This window comes from Nannobrachium achirus (assembly GCF_963921795.1).
Source record: "Nannobrachium achirus genome assembly, chromosome: 9".
Taxonomy (NCBI): domain Eukaryota; kingdom Metazoa; phylum Chordata; class Actinopteri; order Myctophiformes; family Myctophidae; genus Nannobrachium; species Nannobrachium achirus.
The window spans coordinates 22250232-22270753 of record NC_137818.1 but is presented as its reverse complement, the minus strand read 5'-3'; the positions used below and the strand labels follow the sequence as shown (position 1 = coordinate 22270753).

The 20522-nt window shown below is 41.4% G+C and overlaps 1 protein-coding gene across 1 annotated transcript; it reads right to left on the bottom strand.

Annotated features, from left to right (window-relative positions):
• Window positions 1–1311: 1311 nt before the first annotated feature.
• Window positions 1312–3302, bottom strand: LOC308290711 (ras-related protein Rab-7L1-like; the record flags this gene model as incomplete). The annotated part of the gene is made up of 5 exons (XM_080732621.1): window positions 1312–1423; window positions 1955–2076; window positions 2547–2728; window positions 2862–2933; window positions 3185–3302. 5 exons carry the CDS (start codon window positions 3300–3302, stop codon window positions 1312–1314), a joined length of 606 nt encoding a protein of 201 aa, XP_080588747.1.
• Between the last annotated feature and the right edge of the window lie 17220 nt (window positions 3303–20522).

Genomic DNA, 20522 nt, shown 5'->3' with positions numbered 1-20522 from the left:
TATGAATGAAAGTGAAGCCATTGGTCTTGCTAAGCTTAAACTGATCACTAATAGGTTAAAAGGAGCATGGAGAAACACTAAATTTGTAAAGGCTTAGAAAAGAGAATGCCTGAGAACAGAGTAAAATGTGGTAAATCAAACCTCCAGATTCGCTTTGAACTCTATCAAGAAAAAACACATATTTTTTTATATGGCATAGTCCTCAATGCCAAACAAAAAAAAAGAGTATAATCACTGCAGTGTTCCAGAAAAAAGAAATTGGTAGATACTTTATTTAGATGTTGGCCTTGTTTTTTATTTCACAGATTGTTCCTACGTGATGTCTTGTGCGTAAGTATGGCTATTTTCCGACTGTTGCTCAGCCAAGAACAGATCTGCTCTGTCACCTCCCTTCTCTGAAATCACAGCAAAACTTGTGGGATTTGTATTATCTTTGGTCCCCAGCAAAATTAGTTAATATAGCATAATTATATTTTATATGTTGGCTATTAAAAAATAGCAGATATACAAGCTAATTGGCACAAAAAAGTTTGAGAACTGTTTTAGATTGCATCATTATAGGATCTTGAGATCCGCTGATTAAGATGTGTTGCATTGAATTCACTTTACTTTAATGATGAGTTTAACTAATGCCATGGTATCTTGCATCATCATGTTTTGATGTAGGCCTAATTGCCAAATTGTAGAGGGAAGCACTATACAGCATCCCACTATATCCCTGGTGTTGCATTGTTTGCATGTTTTTTGGGGCTTGTTTCTAAAGTGTAGTTGCTTATTTGGGCTTGCTTCCTGGACCACCACATGTATTTGTGTATGTATTTATTTGTGTATGTATAGTCTACATTTTGTTTCGCATCGCAACGCATTGAGAGCTTGTATACATTTTAGTTGCTTATTTCTCTCACAAAATCCGGCAACACTGGTTACGAGTCCAACCAAAGTTCTAAACAGTCCTTCATCCCCTATAACACTGTTTTTCTTCCTATCGCCAAAATAAAAGTCTGGGTTTCCGAGGCTAGTAACACTGAGTTCCAACAAAGAATCAACAAGGCACTGACGGGGACAGCATTTGTAAAACAAAGACTGTTCATAGCTTGAAGGTGCAAATGAAGTGATGCAGTGTCGAGGGACTTTAACACAAGTTAAACACTGTCTGTGTTCCCACTCATTGAAGCAGTGGCACTGGCAACCATGGTTGTTGTGGAGTTGTGTCCTGATAGATGACTAAGTGAATTCCTTTTTGACAAAAAATGTTGTGTCCGGAACAGAAGATGGTGTCACTCCATACGATTGGAGGTGATGAGTGTTGATTCAGCAGCAATGACTTGTGCCATTGAGCGGAGAGTCCAACTGAAAACCCATGTCTGATGGTGGCTCCGGGCTCAGGACCGACTGAACAGACATAATCTCCTCCACCAAGCGCCTAAAACACCAATGTGTCAAAACAGGTTAGTGCCGTAGACAATATATTCAATGTTGTATGTAAAATATGAATTAAAAAATCACACTCGTGTGAACTGAGCGGTGGTGTGTGTGTGTGTGTGTGTGTGTGTGTGTGTGTGTGTGTGTGTGTGTGTGTGTGTGTGTGTGTGTGTGTGTGTGTGTGTGTGTGTGTGTGTGTGTGTGTGTGTGCAACAGCGCCCCTCCCTTAACATGTGTGGTCAGAAAAGGTTACTGCAGGGCCAGGCTACGGACACGGAGACATACAGTACATACATACAGACAGACAAACAGACAAACAGACAAACAGACAGACAGACAGACCCACACACACGGCCACGTATAGGAGCGTTGTGACCACCGCTCAAAAATGAAAGATTAGGTTGCACAGTGGGAAAGTAGCTAATGTGGAGAAAGTGACGGGAAATTCAAATGAGGGAGAAAGCATGCAAATTACAGAAAGATCACCCCGGACAGAGCTGTCTGGCGACCTCTGTCTTTTTCCTCTAGTTACCTCATGGCCTCACTGATATTCCTGTTGTCTTTAACTGAAGTCTCCATCCAGCATGTGAAGCCACAGGCCTGACTGAACTTCTGTATACTATCCACTGACACAACCCTCTCTCTAAGGTCACACTGGAGAGATGAGAGAGAGAGAGAGAGAGAGAGAAGGTAAGAGGTGGTAAGAGAGAAGGTTGAGAAAGAGGGAAGTAAAGTGATAGAGAGTGAGTGAGACAGTGGCAAGGAGTGAATGAGAGAGAGAAGGGGGAAGAGAGAGAGTGGGTGAGAAATGTCATGTTTTTAACAACATAAACCGTCTACATGCAGTAAAACAAACCTTTTTTTTCTAACAACACATTGTGAGCTAATATTAGATCAGCTATTTTTGGCTATAGCGTTCCTGTCACAGGGCAGCCGTGACCTATACAGTTCATGCATTCACACACAATCAAGGACCGTGCACACACACCTCACAGCAGAGTCAAGTTCTTGTGCAGCTTTAAAACACAAAGCTTTTAGATGCTCCAAAGATATTTCTATTTGCAACAAAACAGCAAAGAATACGACGTTTCAACCAAGTATTTTTCTTGCGCAGCTTTAGTCACCTTGTTGGCCAGCAGGATGCAGGGGAGGGGCTGTCCGTTGGACTGCATGCTCTTGTTGTCCAGGTCCTGTTTCCACTGGCGACAGTTGAGGAAGCTGGCTGAGTTCCCGACGTCAAACATCACCACACAACCTGAAGCTCCTTTATAATAGATCCGTGTCATAGAGATGAAACGCTCCTGACCTGAGGATAGACATCATATACACACACCTCGACACATGTTGTAGAACTCAACCCCAGTTACCAATCGATCGATTGCGGTCAATCTATCAATCGATCAGTCAATGTATCTACGTATGTTATCTATGTGTTGTACCTGCAATGTCCCACAGCTGCAGTCTGACTTTTTCTGTGTCTGTCCAGGGCAGCAACTTCATATTAAAGTCCGCTAGGGAGGGAGAGAGAGAGAGAGAGAGAGAGAGAGAGAGAGAGAGAGAGAGAGAGAGAGAGAGAGAGAGAGAGAGAGAGAGAGAGATGACATAAACCTCTTACCTTGAATTTAATACAGTATTATGCCAAATATACTTATTTAATCATACATCAACTGACATGACCGACAATCAAGCTCACATCAAACATCACAGAATCTTCAAAGCAGCAAAGTCAGTCTTTACTGATACAAACAATGCAAAGTGTTACCTCCCACTGTCATCTTGTAATTCTTGTTGAACTGTCCATTGACATAGCGATGCACAAAGGAGGATTTCCCAACACCTCCATCTCCTACGATCAGTATTTTGAACAGGTACTCCGTCATAACCTCTCCCTCTCCACAACACAACACAGAGAAAAGTTCCTCAAAGTAAGACGGCTGACCTCAGTGCCACAGGTGCAAGGTTCAAAACTCATTTACAGCAGTCTGAAGCAAAGTTACTTTTTTACTTTCTTTTAAAAATACAAGGAAGCTATGACTGGAGCCAACCTTAAATCCATGTAATTTGTTGTCTGACACTGTTATTATACCCTGTTTTAACTCAAGCCTAACTTATCACCTAAAAGCATGAACTAATGTCTTAACATTCAGATAATCGTCTTCACTGCTTGTCTTATGCTGCCCTGCTACTAGCAGCTTTGCTTTCAGGAAGCAAATGTGGCTACATGCCTTAAATAACTCTCATAAACCACACCTTTGTGTAAAACAGAAGGGTGCAGTGACCTGTAGCATTGCCTCTTTCGTGAATTATAAGTATTTGAAACTGGTACTCACTTGTTTTTCTCACTATTACTTCCCCTTTTTGCACCCCACCCCCATTGACACTATGTTCTTTCCCCCTATACTTATATTTTATTTTATCTTATTTTTCTTGTTCTTTTCATTTTCATTACAATTTAGTATTATCTCTGTAATTATCTTGTGTACATGTTATTGCTGTTGTATAGCACAGAATTGTGGCAAACTACCACACTAACATTTTGCTGCTTGCACGTATACCTGTATGAGTTGATTTGAGTGACATAAACCCTGTTCATTCTTGATTTACTTGTGTTGTCAAACACATTTTGGGGCAATGGCTGCTTTGGGCGAAAGGTGACTTGATGGAATGCACAGAACTCCCCAACAGTGGTCTGGTGGTCCTCCCCTCAAAACTTAACAGATACTGTATATATTTTCCTATGTTCTGTTGAATTTTGTGCATGTTTGATACTTTTATCAGGCTTGCTTTACTAGCATGGGTACAATTTCAGCCTTAAAATGCCAAATGTAGGTGTACAAATTTGATGACTGAAGCAAAGTAAGACATACTTAATAATGACTTCTCATCTGGGGGTCCTCCCCCAGAAAATATTTAACATAGTAGATGTAATTGCAATTTGCCAATCATCCTGGCGAATCCAGGAACATTGACAATCCTGCCCAGTGAGGGTGGACAATTTGGCCGGTTACCACTTGATGAGGGCCGCGATCAGCAGCTCTCGTGCATTCACTTACACAGTTGTCACTTGGCACTGTGTCTTCTTATACCTTTGGTTCAACCAGCGAATGAGAGAAATCGTTACTAGAATCTCAACCTGAAACTGGTGGACAACAGTGGAACCCAGAAACTGAACACATACTGTATATCCCTGTTGTAATTAACCCATTACTTAACTTTGCCTAAGGAACGCCTTAAAATTAAGACAAGCAGTGTTCTCTGTGTGAGCGCAATGCCGTACAACTCTTTCAGTTTCACTGAAAGAGTTTCAGGAAGCTGAAGAGCCATATATCATAACTTTCTATAATAAGTATCACATCACAGGGGACTGGAGTTGACCAGAGTTGATCTAGATGGATTAATTGTCATGAAGTCATGTCAAACTACACACACACACACACACACACACACACACACACACACACACACACACACACACACACACACACACACACACACACACACACACACACACACACACACACACACACACACACCATTAAACTTGAACTTGAGATTAGCAGCTAGGGGCCACAAGTTATTAGAATGTATTATTCACTGCACAGACATAATATTCCTGCTTGATTAATAACACCCCACACTTCACAGCAATGAGTAGGTTGGTGCCTTGCATGGTTTTCTCCACCACTGGTGTATGAATGTGTGCGTGAATGGGTGAATGTAATGCACAATCTATGTAAAGCGCCTTGGATAAAAGCGCTATATAAATGCACCATTTACCATTTACCATTTTACACATTCAGATGAAAGCAAACTAATTATTTAATATTATTACAAAATATGTGGCTGATGTTCTGTGTTAGTGTGACATCTTGTGGTCTTGTGGTGTAATTGCAGAGGAGTGTAAAGGCATGATTCCACAACATTGTCCAGTGTCATGTCAGACTGACTGTCATCCCTTACCAAAAAGTAGTATACTTAAGTATACTTTTAAGTATACCCGTTATAAACTAAGTATAAACTAATACTTAGGTAAGTATACTTTTCAGTTTACTTTGAATGTACTATCAGGAATATACTTAACAAAAGTATACTTAGTTTATACTGACAAGTACACATAAAACAGTTTAAGTATGCTTTACTTTAAGTATACCTATATGTTTCCTTACTTCCAATATACTAAACTATACTCAATAGTAGTTAATACTTAGTACAAGTATACAAAAATGTTTTACCTGCCTGCATGCAACATGGAAGGCTCTATTTTGATTGTCTTAAGTACCAGCTCTTATGCCTTAACTTAAAGGTCTGTCCATACTCTCTCCGACCACCGAACCTTTCATCGGAAAGGTCCGGTTCAACTAAAAAATTACGTCACTCGCATCTTCTGAAAAGCACTGCCCCGAATTAGAGTTCAGAAAGCTGCATGTGAGAGTCAGAACTCTCAAACGAAAGGTTCGGTGGCCTTTAAGTTAAGGCATAAGAGCTGGTACTTAAGACAATCAAAATAGAGCCTGGAGTGTTCTTCTTAGTTCTAATCTACAGTATTATAGCTGGCTTGTGGGTGTATACTTCTATAGCTATTTCTCACATTGGCTGTTATTTCACTGTCTGGTTGAGGGTGAGCTGTTAAACGAAATGAGCTGGTGTAATGTAAGGTTGGAATGAAAACCTGCTCACATTGCTCACATTAACAGTACCTAACAGAGTTATACAAACAAAGGGTCAAATTTGTTCACCGCTGTTCTTCACTGCAAAATGTGGAACACCCTACCGAAGGTCTTAAAGGAGAGTAAATCCTTACCTTCATTTAAAACCGTTCTGAAAAGCCACTTACAGGCAGCTACTACTCGTAACTGGTAACAGTAAACTTAGCCTATTACCTCCCCCAGATCTTTCTATTGTAAATACCTTTTATTTTTGTATTTTTTATGACTGTTTTTCTTATTTTCTCTGCATAGTACTGTGTTTTATCTCTATCTGTCTGTCATTCAATGTTTGCTTTTCATTTATATATCCCGCACAATTCGATTACCTCTGTGTTTGCGACTGTAGGGTAAACGGTCACAGCTTGTCCGTATCTCTGTCTGTCTATTACGCCTGACACTGTGGTTCTATGTGTTTGCCGCTCTGATATCACACTCTGGCTTCACTGTGATGTCACATGGGATTCTGTTAATACCTTTTATGCCCATATATGGAGTTCCCTGATGTCATCAATTTTAAGCCCATATCTAACAGGACTTCATATGGGAATGCCCATATATGGAGGCCACATCAGCCACATACCACACAAACAGAATCCATATATGGCCAAGACAGAAGGCCAAGACAGCCCATATCTGTGTGGCTGGTTCTAGACAGGTATCTCCATGTATGGGCATAAAAGGGTATGATGTCAGATGTCATAGACATCATGGGACGTTCACAAATAATAACAAATAACTGAGTAAGCATGTTTGGGCTCTCACAGCATATCTCCATAATTATACAATAGGCCTACATGGATCTCAGCTATTAGATGTTTCTGAAATAGAAATAGGGGAAAATGAGAGAGAAGATTACCTCTACCATTTGCAGTACCAAGTTACAGTACCTAAAAGGTCCATTATTATGACATTCCCGACCTGTCACTAAGGATAAAGTCATGCAATACTCATTGTGCCATTAGGTGGCAGTGTTCATTCAAATAATCTTTACTGGGAATCAAGTTAGAAGTGATTACAGAAGTGTGGCATCACATCATATGTTGGTAAACTAACCCCATTGGTCAATATGTCAGAATAGCTTGTGATTGGTTCAAAGTTCACTCACAATGGAAGCATCTTTAATTTTCTGGAGTTCATAAACATACCCGACTCCGAGCCCGAGGTAGTAAGAGGAGAGAGACACACGCACGCACGCACATTTTTTTCTTACATTTTTGACCCCCGATTTTGTAACCCATTTTCACCCAGTGCCAACTGCCTAAGCTATGTAGGCCTAATCCTGGGCTCTGCTCTCCCTCTGCCGCGCCTGGGGAGACAATGGATTGATCTCATGCTTCCTTATATGGATGAGTAGTCCAAATTGTTTCTTTTCACCTGACAGGGGGGATTTCCCCGGTATGGACGTAGCGCATGGAAGGAACATGTTATTCCAACCAGTTCCTTTCCCCTCCATCAGGCGCCCCGGCTGGCCAGGGGGAGGCATTATAGAGACCAAGATTACTGCATGTTTTTGTGAGGGTATCTACCCTAGGAGACACGGGGAGAACATGCAAACTCCACATAGAAAGGCCCTTTCGCCAACCCCACCTAGGGTGTGGGCGCTGACACGGAGGAGGGAACATGCCCCCAGCGCCCACAGCTTCCCCGACGGGAATCGAACCCTTCTAGCTGTGAGGCGATAGCGCTACCAACTGCGCCACCATGCCCCTGTAACTAAGTAGATTTACTTAAGTACAATTTTGAGGTATTCGTACTTTACTGGAGTATTTCCAATTTCCAATACTTTTAGTTCTACTCCACTACATCTCGGATTAAAATATTGTAAATCCACTATGTGTATTTGAGCACTTGAGTTATACTTTGCTGATTTTGATTATTATTACAAAACATACATTAACCACTTCAGCCATATACATTTCGGCCATTTGAAAATAGACGATCTACAAGCTCACGATGCGCCGCGATGCACGCATTGTAAGCTTTTAGATTTTCAAAAGATGTGTATACATTTGAAAACTTGAAATGGGATATTCTGCATAATGAGTAGGCCTACTTTTACTTTCAGTAATTTAAGTACATTTAGATGCCAGTACTTTTGTACTTTTACTCAAGTAAATTTTGAATTCCAGACTTCTACTTGTAACAGAGTAGGCCTACTTTTAAATTTCAGAATTGATACTTTTACTTAAGTAAAACATTTGAGTACTTTTTCCACCACTGCATTTACACACAAACACACATGTGCATGCACGCATGCACGCAGGGATGACTGACTTATCCACATGTGCTATAAGACATGCAGACAGCAGCCTGACAGTGGACCATGTGGACTCAACAAATAAATAGTTTATTATGAATATTAGGGCTAGCATATTATTGGTGAACTGCCATTGAGAAGTTGAACAACAGGCAGTGACGTATCTGCATTGTAAGGCAAATTATAGTAGAGTAAGCATCCATTATGTTCATGTTATATAGTTAAAATTGTTCTCTTGTGTAATTTCTGTGCCATGATTTAAATGAACTGATGGACAAGAGAGAAGAGAGAAATAGAAAATGGGAATGGAAAAGGAAGTTTTTCTCATTTAGATTAGTGTGTTAAGAGGGGCAGCAACAGGCAGGAAAGTCAATGGGGAAATAACAGTAACGTGGTTATGTGATGTGATGATGTGATTACAGTAATTTTCCTCCATTTCCTTATGTAAGCTGTTCCACTGAGGAGCCACCAGCCCAGAGAGGGTCCATCCCAGACAAGCAGGGTGAACAGGTGGTTCCACAGATTAATATGAGAGAACCAGGGAGAGTGTTTTTTGCAGGTCTTTCAGTCCAAGTGTATCAAAAAAGCACCTCGGTTAAGCACCGTTGGTCTGACCAGTTTAACATTCACCAGGTTAACATTCACCAGCGTCGGCAGGTTAGCATTTCACCAGGTTAGCATTCACCAGCGTCGGCAGGTTAGCATTTAACCAGGTTCGCATTCACCAGCGTTAGTTTACTGAGGTTAGCGTTAAGGACAGCGTTAATCACAAGCTTCCACTGCCTGAACCGGCTGGCTTTTTGAGCGGTGGTCACACCGTCTCCATAGCGTGGCCGTGTGTGTAGGTATGTTTGTTTGTTAGTTTGTTTGTATGTGGGTGGGTCTGTATGTAGCCTCAAGCCTGTGTAGTACCTTTTCTGACCACACATGTTAAGGGAGGGGCGCTGTTGTCCAGGCCACACACACACACACACACACACACACACACACACACACACACACACACACACACACACACACACACACACACACACACACACACACACACACACACACACACACACACACACACACACACACACACGGGGGGGGGGGGGGGAACCACCGCTCAGTTCACACAGGTGTGATTTTTGATACACTCGGACTGAATGACCTGCAAAAAAACACTCTCCCCAGAGAACCAGGGAAAGAGGCGAAGATTGAGGATGATCGAGTGTAGAACAGGAGGGCCCACCTAATCCACTAACTGAGTGGAGAGAGCCATACTTTCCATCTCCCAGTCTCTTTGCCATCTGTGACTGTAAAAGACAGCGTCTCAAAATAGGGTTTTATCACTGTGGTGGCTGTATCTCAGAGAGAGGATTCCATGACCTTAACCACTATCACTATCATGTCTCTGGACACAGAAGGACCACTTTTGAATGCAATGTCACTAAATATTGCAATAAATCATAAGTAATACACAACAGACATGCTGTAGAACACAACACGCAAACAAACACGCACGCAGTCTAAGCGCATAGGAGCACAATTATGTGCGCCTCCAATCCGCGACGTCTGTCGTTGATTGACAGTCACTCTGTCGGATCACTTCCCTGGCTGTCATTCCCCATAGCCATATCTACACGCAGAGCCGTGCTGCTTTCATTGGCTTTAACCTATTCACACCAAAGAAACACGCACAGTCTAAGCGCATAGGAACACATTCTGTGCGCCTCCAGTCCGCAACTGCTGTTGTTGATTGACAGTCACTCTGTCGGATCCATAGGGGTCGGATCACTTCCCTGTCATTCCCCACAGCCATAAACATGCAGAGCCCCGGTGCTTTCATTGGCTTCAAGAGCTCACGCACGCACAAGATTTGAATAAAGTCCGTTGAGATGAACTTCATTCAAATTAGATCTGTCCTTGTCAGCGTGCGTTCAGCATGAATTTTGCCGTGTCGCGCTAGACGGGCTGCACGCAAGCCTCCATTGGAAATGAATGGGATGCGTGCACTCACACACGCTGACACGCAACACGCGAACGGTCTGAATGGACCTTCACACACACACGCACACGCACACACACACACACACACACACACACACACACACACACACAGGCATGCATGCACGAACATGCGTACGCACACATGCAATGAGCATGATTGATTGGCACTTACAGGCCGCTGGGCCCCTTGGAGCTCTGGCCCTTGATCTGGGCCCACACACAGCCTTCCCAATTTTGCTCACAGTGGGAGAAATATGTCACGCTTCATCCTATCCTCATATCTACACTGGTGCATGCCATCTAGTACATCCTCCAGAGCTCTATGCCTTGCTTTGCTCAATGTTGCATCCCACTATCTCCTCGCACCAGTATATCTATACCAATATATCCGCCCCCGAGACATGGTAGATTGCCCCACCAGATGGAGTGAAGTTGTGGACTGATAACTTATTTGGTTGTTGTGTAGTCGAGGGAATAAGAGACAAAGTTGATCTCTGATCTTTGTATTAACAGAGTGGATCTTCCACATGATACATCTATAGCTATAATTAGAAAGACACAAATCTGCTGTCGTCTGGCTGTCTTTACTATACTTAATACCACACATTACTATATCTTACTCAGCCTTCATTTTGCCTGGCTGTCGGGTGATATTCTGATTGGTCATCATACCTGTATAATGTCGATTGTCTAAAGCCAAGAACTAAGATGGCAGGAGATTGTTTGAATAATTGAATGTCAAATTTGTGTAACAATCTCAATTCCAACCTGAATACCCCGCAGGGGAAAGAAAACATACCACTCCAAAGGGGAATCCTCAAGGGAATTATCAGGCAGGGCTACTTTGTGAAACAAGCCGACCAATCTTATCAATCTCAAAACTACTCACAAAGGGGCACGGTGGCACAGTGGTTAGCACTGTCCCCTCACAGCTGGGTTTGATTCCCGCTGGGGGACGCTGTGGGCGTGTTCCCTCCTCTGCATCATCAGGGTTGGCGATAGGGCCTTTCTGTGTGGAGTTTGCATGTTCTCCCCGTGTCTCCTAGGGTAGATACCCTCACAAAAACACGCAGTAATCCTGGTCTCTATAATGCCTCCCCCTGGCCAGCCGGGGCGCCTGATGGAGGGGAAAGGAACTGGTTGGAATAACGTGTTCCTTCCACGCGCTACGTCCAAACCGGGGAAATCCCCCCTGTCAGGTGAAAAGAAGCAACTTGGACTCCTCATGCACAGAAGGAAGCATGAGGTCAGTCCGTTGTCTCCCCAGGCGTGGCAGAGGGAGAGCAGAGCCCAGGATTACATAGGCAATTGGCACTGGGTGAAAATGGGTTACAAAATTGTGGGATAAAAAAATCATATATATATATATATATATATATATATATATATATAAATAAAACTACTCACAAACATATTACATGCAATTAGTATTATGCATAATAATCAACTGCTATACATAAACACAGAGTTGGTTTCCTACTCCTTTCTAATGAGAAAATAATGAGAGCCATGCATGCCTCAAAGCTTTTTGGTCCATCTCCACTTTTCCTGTATTTGTTTAATTATTGAACCAGACACGGGAAAATGGTAAATGGTGCATTTACTGTATATAGCACTTTTGATCCAAAGCGCTTTACATAGATTGTAATGCACATTCACCCATTCACACACACACACACACACACACACATTCATGGGTGGGTGACGTGACGTAGCGTTTTCGCTGTCCTCGGTGTCAAACATGTATAAATAAAAAATATATTTGTCAAAAACCTTCTGAATATTGTGCAGGACATTAAGCTTTATGTGAACTTACTCAAGATTAAAACATTTCATTCCTCATTTCTTCAGAATCTTCAACCAAACATGGTAAATGTCATCTGGTGTGACTGTCCCGACCTTGTTTCTCAAAGTGGGAACTTGAATAAAACTAAGAAAAAGAATTGCTAAAATTCATTTAAAAATGAATTTAGGCAAAAAAAATGTCTATTTGTGAGCCTATATCTTTTCAAAGTCCAAGCATAATGTTTTCAGTCATTTCTGATCAAAAAGATTTTGTCCCCCAAACCAAAATCATCTGGTGTGACACTAGTTTGGAAAAATTAAACAGGCAATAATTTGGACACCTACTGGGCTAGAGAGGTCCTTCTTCTGTAAGGCTATTCAGCACTCCCAGCACAACTGCAAGACAGGTGTCTGAGGTGAGTTATGATTTTAACATTTTCATGAAATGCCATCTTGTTGAAACTTTGACAAGTGTGGCACTTCTGGATGTCATCTGGTGTGACACCTTTTTCATTAATAAAGCAAAAGTTATTTGAAACTTTGGTCATAATTACATGTAAATCTAGGTTGTTTTGTTATAGCTAGCATGTTGTTAGCATGCTAATGTGTACCTGGTAGCCTCAAGGTAGTCCTAAATGCAGAAAACGTCATCTGGTGTGACACTTCGTCATCTGGTGTGACATATCTGCTTGTCACGCCAGATGACTTGATTGTCACACCAGATGATATATACTGTATTTTCCTACAGACATAACAAGTCCCATGTTTCTTTTGTCCATTTAAAACATTTTAACATGTTTAAAACAACGTTTTAAACATTTTTACATAATTTAATTTAGCTTCATTCGGTGATACAGCAAATTCATCAGACAGAGCAGAAACCCCTTCACAGAAACCTAAACCTTATATTGTGGTAACACTTTATAATAACTATCCGTTATAAGCAGTTAATACTTGACAACAGAAAATGGGTGGTACAGAAAATGTGATTTTATTATTTCCAAAATACACAAACATGGAGAACTCACTGATGTGTTCAACCAGAGGCTCAGTGCGATTGCAAGTCATCAGCTCAACTGGCTTCATCAGGTGAAGCAGTTCAGACACATCAAGGAGAGCATCCAACCCAATGAAATGGTCTTGCATATAGACTTTTCTGAGAACTATGCATGTAAACTAAACACAGAGATTCAGGCGTTTCATTTTGGTGGCAATAGGCAGCAGGCAACAGTGCATACCGGAGTTGCCTACTCAGTCAGTGGCTCCCAGTGCTATGCCACCATTTCACAGTCCTTACGCCATGATGAGCGTGCTGTGTGGGCACACATCAAGCCAGTTATTGATGATTTCCGAGGAAAACAAGACAATGCAATTGACACCCTGCATGTCCTCAGTGATGGGCCAGCAACCCAGTACCGGAATCGCACAAACTGCTTCCTCATGAGCAGCATTCCTTATACATGGGGATTCAAGAGGGTCACCTGGAACTTTTCAGAGCGTTCCCATGGAAAGGGCGCACCTGATGGTGTGGGAGGGGTGCTGAAGCGTAAGGCAGACATGTATGTCCTCGGAGGCAGTGACCTACAAACACAGAGGGATCTGTGTGAGTATTTACAGAAGTCCTCTGAAAAAGTCACTGTCATGTGGATCGAAGAAGAGAAGATATCCAACATGGATGAAATGGTCCCTCCATCAGTGCGTCCAGTGACTGGCATCAGCACTACGCACCAGGTTCTTTCTATCTTCCCGGGAAAGATAGTTTACAGAGACCTGAGTTGTTTCTGCCAGTTTCCTCAGATCTGCACCTGTCACAACCCACGGAAATTACAGTTCGACCAAGTCTCCAGGGCTGAGGTGCCAGGTGACAAGACAAGTGATGAGTAAGTATAACTAAATCATTCTCTTTGCCAATTTTATGATACCTGTAATTGTACCTGTTTAATGACAATAAAGTAACTTATGTCATCCATTCATTCCTTTTCTTCCTTAACTAAGTGGTGGCCCATCTGCGGAACTGCCCCCTTCCCAGGTCAGCTGCAGGCCCAAAACAGCTTCCGGAGCTCAGTGAGTATAACATACTTGGCAAACTTGAGGACTTGCTAGTAATTACATTTTACTACTAAAAACAATCTACCTGACAAATAAATTACATTTAAATGTCTCCTCCTGAAGGTCTTCTACTCAGGTGCTGGACACAAGTGCATCTATTGGAGAGGCCCAAGCTGAGGATTCAGACACCTCCTCAGATGAATACACACAAGGACAGTTTGTCATAATCAAATATGAGGGAAAGCCATATGTGGGGCAGATTGTTACCATTAATAAGGAGGGGCTAGAGATAAACTGCATGAATCAACTTGGAAAAATGAAAAATGGTTTTGTCTGGCCAAAGGGGCGAGACTGCATTTTCTACAAAGAGCAGGAAGTTGTCTGTGGCATAGCAGAACCGCAACAGGGCAAACGGTTTGCTACCCTCACCAAATGTGACTGGCTGATGTACAATACAGTCTAAATGTCTAGATACCCTCACCAAATGTGACTGGCTGATGTACAATGCAGTCTAAATGTCTATTCTAATCTAATCTAATACTTTTGTACTTTCACTCACTGGACTGGACAATGAGGTAAGGTAGGACCCGAGACAAACATAGCGAAAATAGCTGATCTACAAGCTCTCAACGCATTGTGCTGCGAGAGCTTGTAGATCAGCTATTTTCGGAGTTGCACAACCCAGCACTCTTTAGCTAGTGGAGATGTGGTCTAACGACATGATTCGTAAATAAATTTGTTCAACTCAAAATGCTGTGTTCAAGTTCAGGAGACTTCGGAAAAAAGTAATACACCTGAATGCTGAGTTGTTTCCAATAATTGGTGTTAATAAAATGTTGCCTTGGCTCCCAGTGTGGCTATGCACCTTATTAGTGGCCAAGGCCACGAAGTGGCAATGCCTTGGCCACTCATTGTTATTGGACTTCATCTCCTTCTTCCGCCACTTTTTCTCTAGCGGCTAGATCGTGCAGTCGCTTTTTACGAAACTCGGCAGTATGGCAGAGGACTATGCCAAATGGCTAAAACGCGAAGCTCGCAACAATCGGCCAAAGGGTGGCGCTGTAGGAAGCCTTTGAACAATGCCAACTTTGAACTGGTGTAGCTCATGCCCTGTTTCAGGTACAGCAATGAAACCTGTATACACTTATGCGTCTCCTCATGCCAAACAACTTTTATGCTCTGACTTTTGACCTCTGACCTTTACTTCTCCCACAATTTTGAATTATATGAAAAACAGTCAAAATCTATCTCCTCCTGGGATTTTCGCGTAACGTGCGCAAAACCTTTTTTTACATGAACTTTGGACCAATGCGGTCATCGCACAGCGGCCGGATTTCTTTTAAAGCGAAACATTATTTTTTAATAATTCACTCAATGTTGCAGTTTTATGCAAATTATTCTTCTGCCTCTAAATCATACATGCAAAGTGACACGTTCATGGCATTTGGCAAATATGTCGAGGGTTAGTCCAAATATCACTGAAAGCAATCTTACTCGAATTGGCCAAAGGGGGGCGCTATACGAAGCGTTTGAAAACTCAAATTTTAAAGGGGCATAAGTCATGCCTCATTTTGTTTAAAGACATGCAACTTGGTTACACGCGTGCCTTGACTCAAGCGGAAGCCATCCGTGTCTTTGTTAAGTACGCTCCGTCCTTAGATTTTCTGCCATTTTGAGCAGTTTGTAAAACACTTAAACTCGCTTTTATTCCGGAACTTTTGCGTCACGTGCACGGAACTTTTTTTACATGAACTTTGGACCAATATCTAAAGATCTGTCAGATCGGATTTTTTTTAAATTTAAACATGCTTTTTTAATAATTCAATGAATATTGCAAGTTTTATGCAAATTATTCTTCTGCCTCTAAAACATACATGCAAAGTAACATTTTCATGATGAACTACTGTAGAGGGTAAGTCCAAATATCACTGAAACCAATCTTACCCCAATTGGCCAAAGGGGGGCGCTATATCATTTTGAAAGAAGGCGTCAAGTACATTACTTGAAAATTTTTCTTTTTTCTTTTCTTTTTCTTTTTTAAATGACAGGTCCATTATGTGTGACTGCCGTAGTGTAGTGGTCAGTGCCTGTGCCTGGTATACGGATGGTTGTCGGTTCAAACCCCACATCGGGTTGAGTTGATGTTAACATTCACTTTGGCCTATTATAGAGTCACCACTAGGCCAAAAAAAACCTACCTGACCTGCCGGAGTCCTGTTCGGAAGAACACTGCTTCTAGTTTTTCTTTGATGTCTTCTTTGCGTTCCCTTGATGCCTTTTTGCTTTCCTGCTTTTTCTGCCTTGGCCACTTTATCGCTGCTTGCAGCTATATTTGTCTCTTTAAGATCCTTCTGCCGTGGGCCGGCAGAAGACTTAGGTGTGCGTAGCATTCCTGTGCACATCCTCATCATCCATCTACTACTACAATTCTTTGTTATCCTATGTTAAGGCCCAACAATACTATCCTGTTCAGAAATATTAAGGCCATGTTATTTAATGTTAAAGCAATTTTACTGTTGCTGTTTTTCCTGGGTAATTGTTTAATCAATCAGTAAAGTTCAGTACTCACTAATAGGTAGGTTAAAACACAGTTTGCTTTGACACATGAAGATATGGTCATCTGGTGTGACACTAAGTCATCTGGTGTGACATTCCAAATAGTGAGAAATCATACCTTTATTAATGATGAAACCGAAAAAATGTGTATGGTTTACATAGAAAATAGTATCAGGAAGAGTCACAAATATTTGTGTAATTTTAAAGAAAGTTTTTGTCAGAATAAAATTAAAATATGTTGAAAGATCGACAACATGGGCCTCACACAGAGTGTTGATTATGAAAAAAATATACAGATTCAATTAATTTTCACAAAACTATAGTGGATCACAGGTTAGTTATGATAAAGGACTTTGATAAAGTGAGTAACTTAAGAAAGGTGTACTCCATTTTCATTTTATGAACAATTATTGTCATGTCACACCAGATGACGGTTTTAGGCACAAGTACAACAAACTGCTCAATAAAGTCTGATTCCAATAAAATATCTAAAAACAAAATGTGTTTCCATAAAGTTGAGAGTGAGTAGAACAAAAGTAAATAATTTTTATGCCTGCTATTTAAAGTTTTTTAAAAAACATGTTTTTTGGGGCGTCACGTCACTGACCCTCATACACCGATGGCGGAGGAAACCATGCAAGGCATCAACCTGCACATCGGGAACAATTTGGGGTTCGACACCAACTCTGGGGTAGCCCGGGATCGAACTGGGAACCTTGTGGTTGCCATCCGTCCGCTCTACTGAACACTCTCTACCCCTGAGCCACTGCCGAAAGCTACTGTATGAAGGAGGCAACAAGAGGAAAGACTCTGATGCAATTTAACTCTGGCTATGAAGAGGTATCTGTAGTGTAGGATGCAAAGTAGAGGATATAACAAAGTCGAGCCACAGCCAGTATATCTACCAATATATCCGAGACATGGTAGATTGCCCCAACAGATGGAGTGAAGTTGTGCACTGATAACTTATTTGGGTGTTGGCTATAGTCGAGGGAATATATGTTGTATGACAGAGTGGATCTTCCATACGATACATCTATAGCTGTAATTAGTCATTATTCAAACATAGCCTCTACTCAGTAATACAACCAAAGACAAGGATAAACAATCAGTGCTACAAAGTGTGGTTGAAGCGGAGAGAAGCTTTCAACCTGGCACTGGTGAGCTTTATGCTGTGAAATCTATTGATTGTCTAAAGCCAAGAAATAAAATGGCAGGAGATTGTTTGAATAATTGAATGTCAAATCAATCTCAAATCTACTCGTATGCAATTACTGTAGTAGGCTACAGTATACAGTATGCATAAATCAAATCAACTGGTACAGAGTTGGTTACCTACTCCTTTCTAATGAGAAAATAATGAAAGCCATGCATGCCTCAAAGTGTTTTGGTCTATCTCCACTTTTCCTTTTCCAAACTGTATTTGTTTAATTATTGAACCAGACAGGGGGAAGATATGCGGCAGGCAACAAGAGGAAAGACTGATGCAATTTAATCCAGGCTATGAAGAGGTATCTGTACTGTAGGATCCAAAGATGAGGGTATTAACAACTCTAGTATCTGGGTGCAAAAATAGTGTTATAAAACATACTCTGCTATTTGATTCTGATTGGCTGACACCGTTGGATGTTGTGAAATTGTCATTAACACCGCACAAACTGTTAACAGTGCAATTTACACTGTACCATATTTGGATGTATTATTGTTTGCAACTTTGTTTTTTCATAGGATGGCAGTTGAAAGGGAGAGATAATTTTGATTCTCTCGACATCCTGCTTATGTGCAAGGTTTTATATCAAATGCAGTTGAAAAGATTGTTTTATTAACAAAGCAGAATATACATTCTTAGTTTGCATAGCAACCTCCTTGTTTGTAAATGCAGTCGGACTAATTCTGTATATTCTTGTACGCACATTGTTAATAAAAGACTTGTCGCTGGTGCAGGACAAGATAAGTAAAAGTGAAGAGAAGGGAAAATATATCTGCATACGGCTTGTACCGTCTGGTAATTATGAAAACGTTTGTACTGTGTATCAATTTGGCCTTGAACAGTTTATTTGTGGTTTGGGTGATTACGATCTTCGATGATTCTGCAAGCTTTGCTCACACGTCGTTCATCGTATAAGAGTTGGATAGAGGGAAGATCTCATCCGCTGATGTGCTTGGATGTCCGCACGACCATTTGCATTGCCATGCGGTTGAGGTCAATACAGTTCCCATACCAGGCAGTGATGCAGCCAGTCAGGCTCTCAGTGGTCCCTCTGTAGAAGGCCTGCAGGACCTTGCTTGAGGCTACGCCAAACTTCTTAGTTGAAGAGCTATTATTGTGCCTTTCTCACCACCAGTACTGCAGTACACGTACAGTGTGGTCAACCCAGCCAGGTGAGTTTCTCAGTGATGCACTCCCAGGAATGTAATATCCTTCCTTCACTTGTCCCACTGATTTCTATCACGCTGTTCTTTTTCTCTCTCAGTCATCATCATGTCTCTGTCTTTGTCTTCTTCCCCAGCAAAGCTGTTATACTGTAGTTATTTGCAGACATCCTCTGTAATCTGTATGGCCTCAGGAGACAAGATGGATTGGAGTGTCATGCTGGGTTCTGAAAAACTGATTTGTGTTGACTCAGAAGAGCCTGATTCTGAAGGATGATTGTCTTGCTGTGGTACTTTTACTGATCGCGGTGCAATAATCCGCTCTAATCTTGCACCCGCTAGGTACTGTACGTGTGTGTGTGTGTGTGTTTATGTGTATATGAATAATTATGTGCATGCATGTCTGATGAAGTGGGAGAGAGTTAGCTACACACACAGAAAATGCAGACTGACAATCTGATGTCCAAAAAGAGGTCCTGCATTACTCAAGTCTGAAGTCTAATGCATGCTTCATCGTATTTTGTAATGAAAGAAGTAGTGAAAAGTAGTGAAAAATGTGTGATTTCTTAAATTAAATAGCTTTGTTTTCCAACAGCACCCTTGAAGTGTTTGCTCTCATGGAGTGTTTGCTCACTAACGGTTCACATCATCTCAGCTGAAAATGTTTTCAGGTCAGGATAACAATTTCATCCAGCCAGGAGAGAGAACTCAACTAAGTGAGGAAAAAAAGAAAGAAAAGACTAAATAAATGAACAAAATTGGGACTAGGACACTATAAACATTTCTAATGATAAATTAGAATAACTTCTTTGTGGTGTTCTATCTCCTGATTGGCTAACATTGCTATCCAGATAGGAGCATTAATGTCGACTGTACTAAAGAGGTGGAAATGGGGAATGCCCTGTTACAGAACAAACACTATAGCAATTACTATTTTCTTTTAATATATATATTTTAATATCAATTACACCCCCTTTAAAGGAATACTTCACCCCCAAAATTACCTTTTTCTTTCAATTACTCACCACACCTTAAAGAAAGAGTGAATGGCTTTTTCGTCATTTTATTTTAAAGTTTCAGTCTGAATACAGAAAGAAAATATATCATGAAAAACAATAAGGGAAGGAGTGAATACAGGTCAGAAGAAAAAGAGAGAGAAAAATGCAAGTTTGAAGTTCTCAACTTCAGCCATAGTCACTTTGTGTTTTGCACCTTTTTTGATTAGCCATGTTTTTCTTTTTCTTCTGGTTTTTGGCACCGTCCACTAGATTGTATTCACTGAACCCATACCGTGCAAGGACGCACCACTGATTTCTAGCTTAACCTCACATTTGATGATTTATGGCCAGGCACTCGGGCAGCATTCTATCTGACCCCCCGAT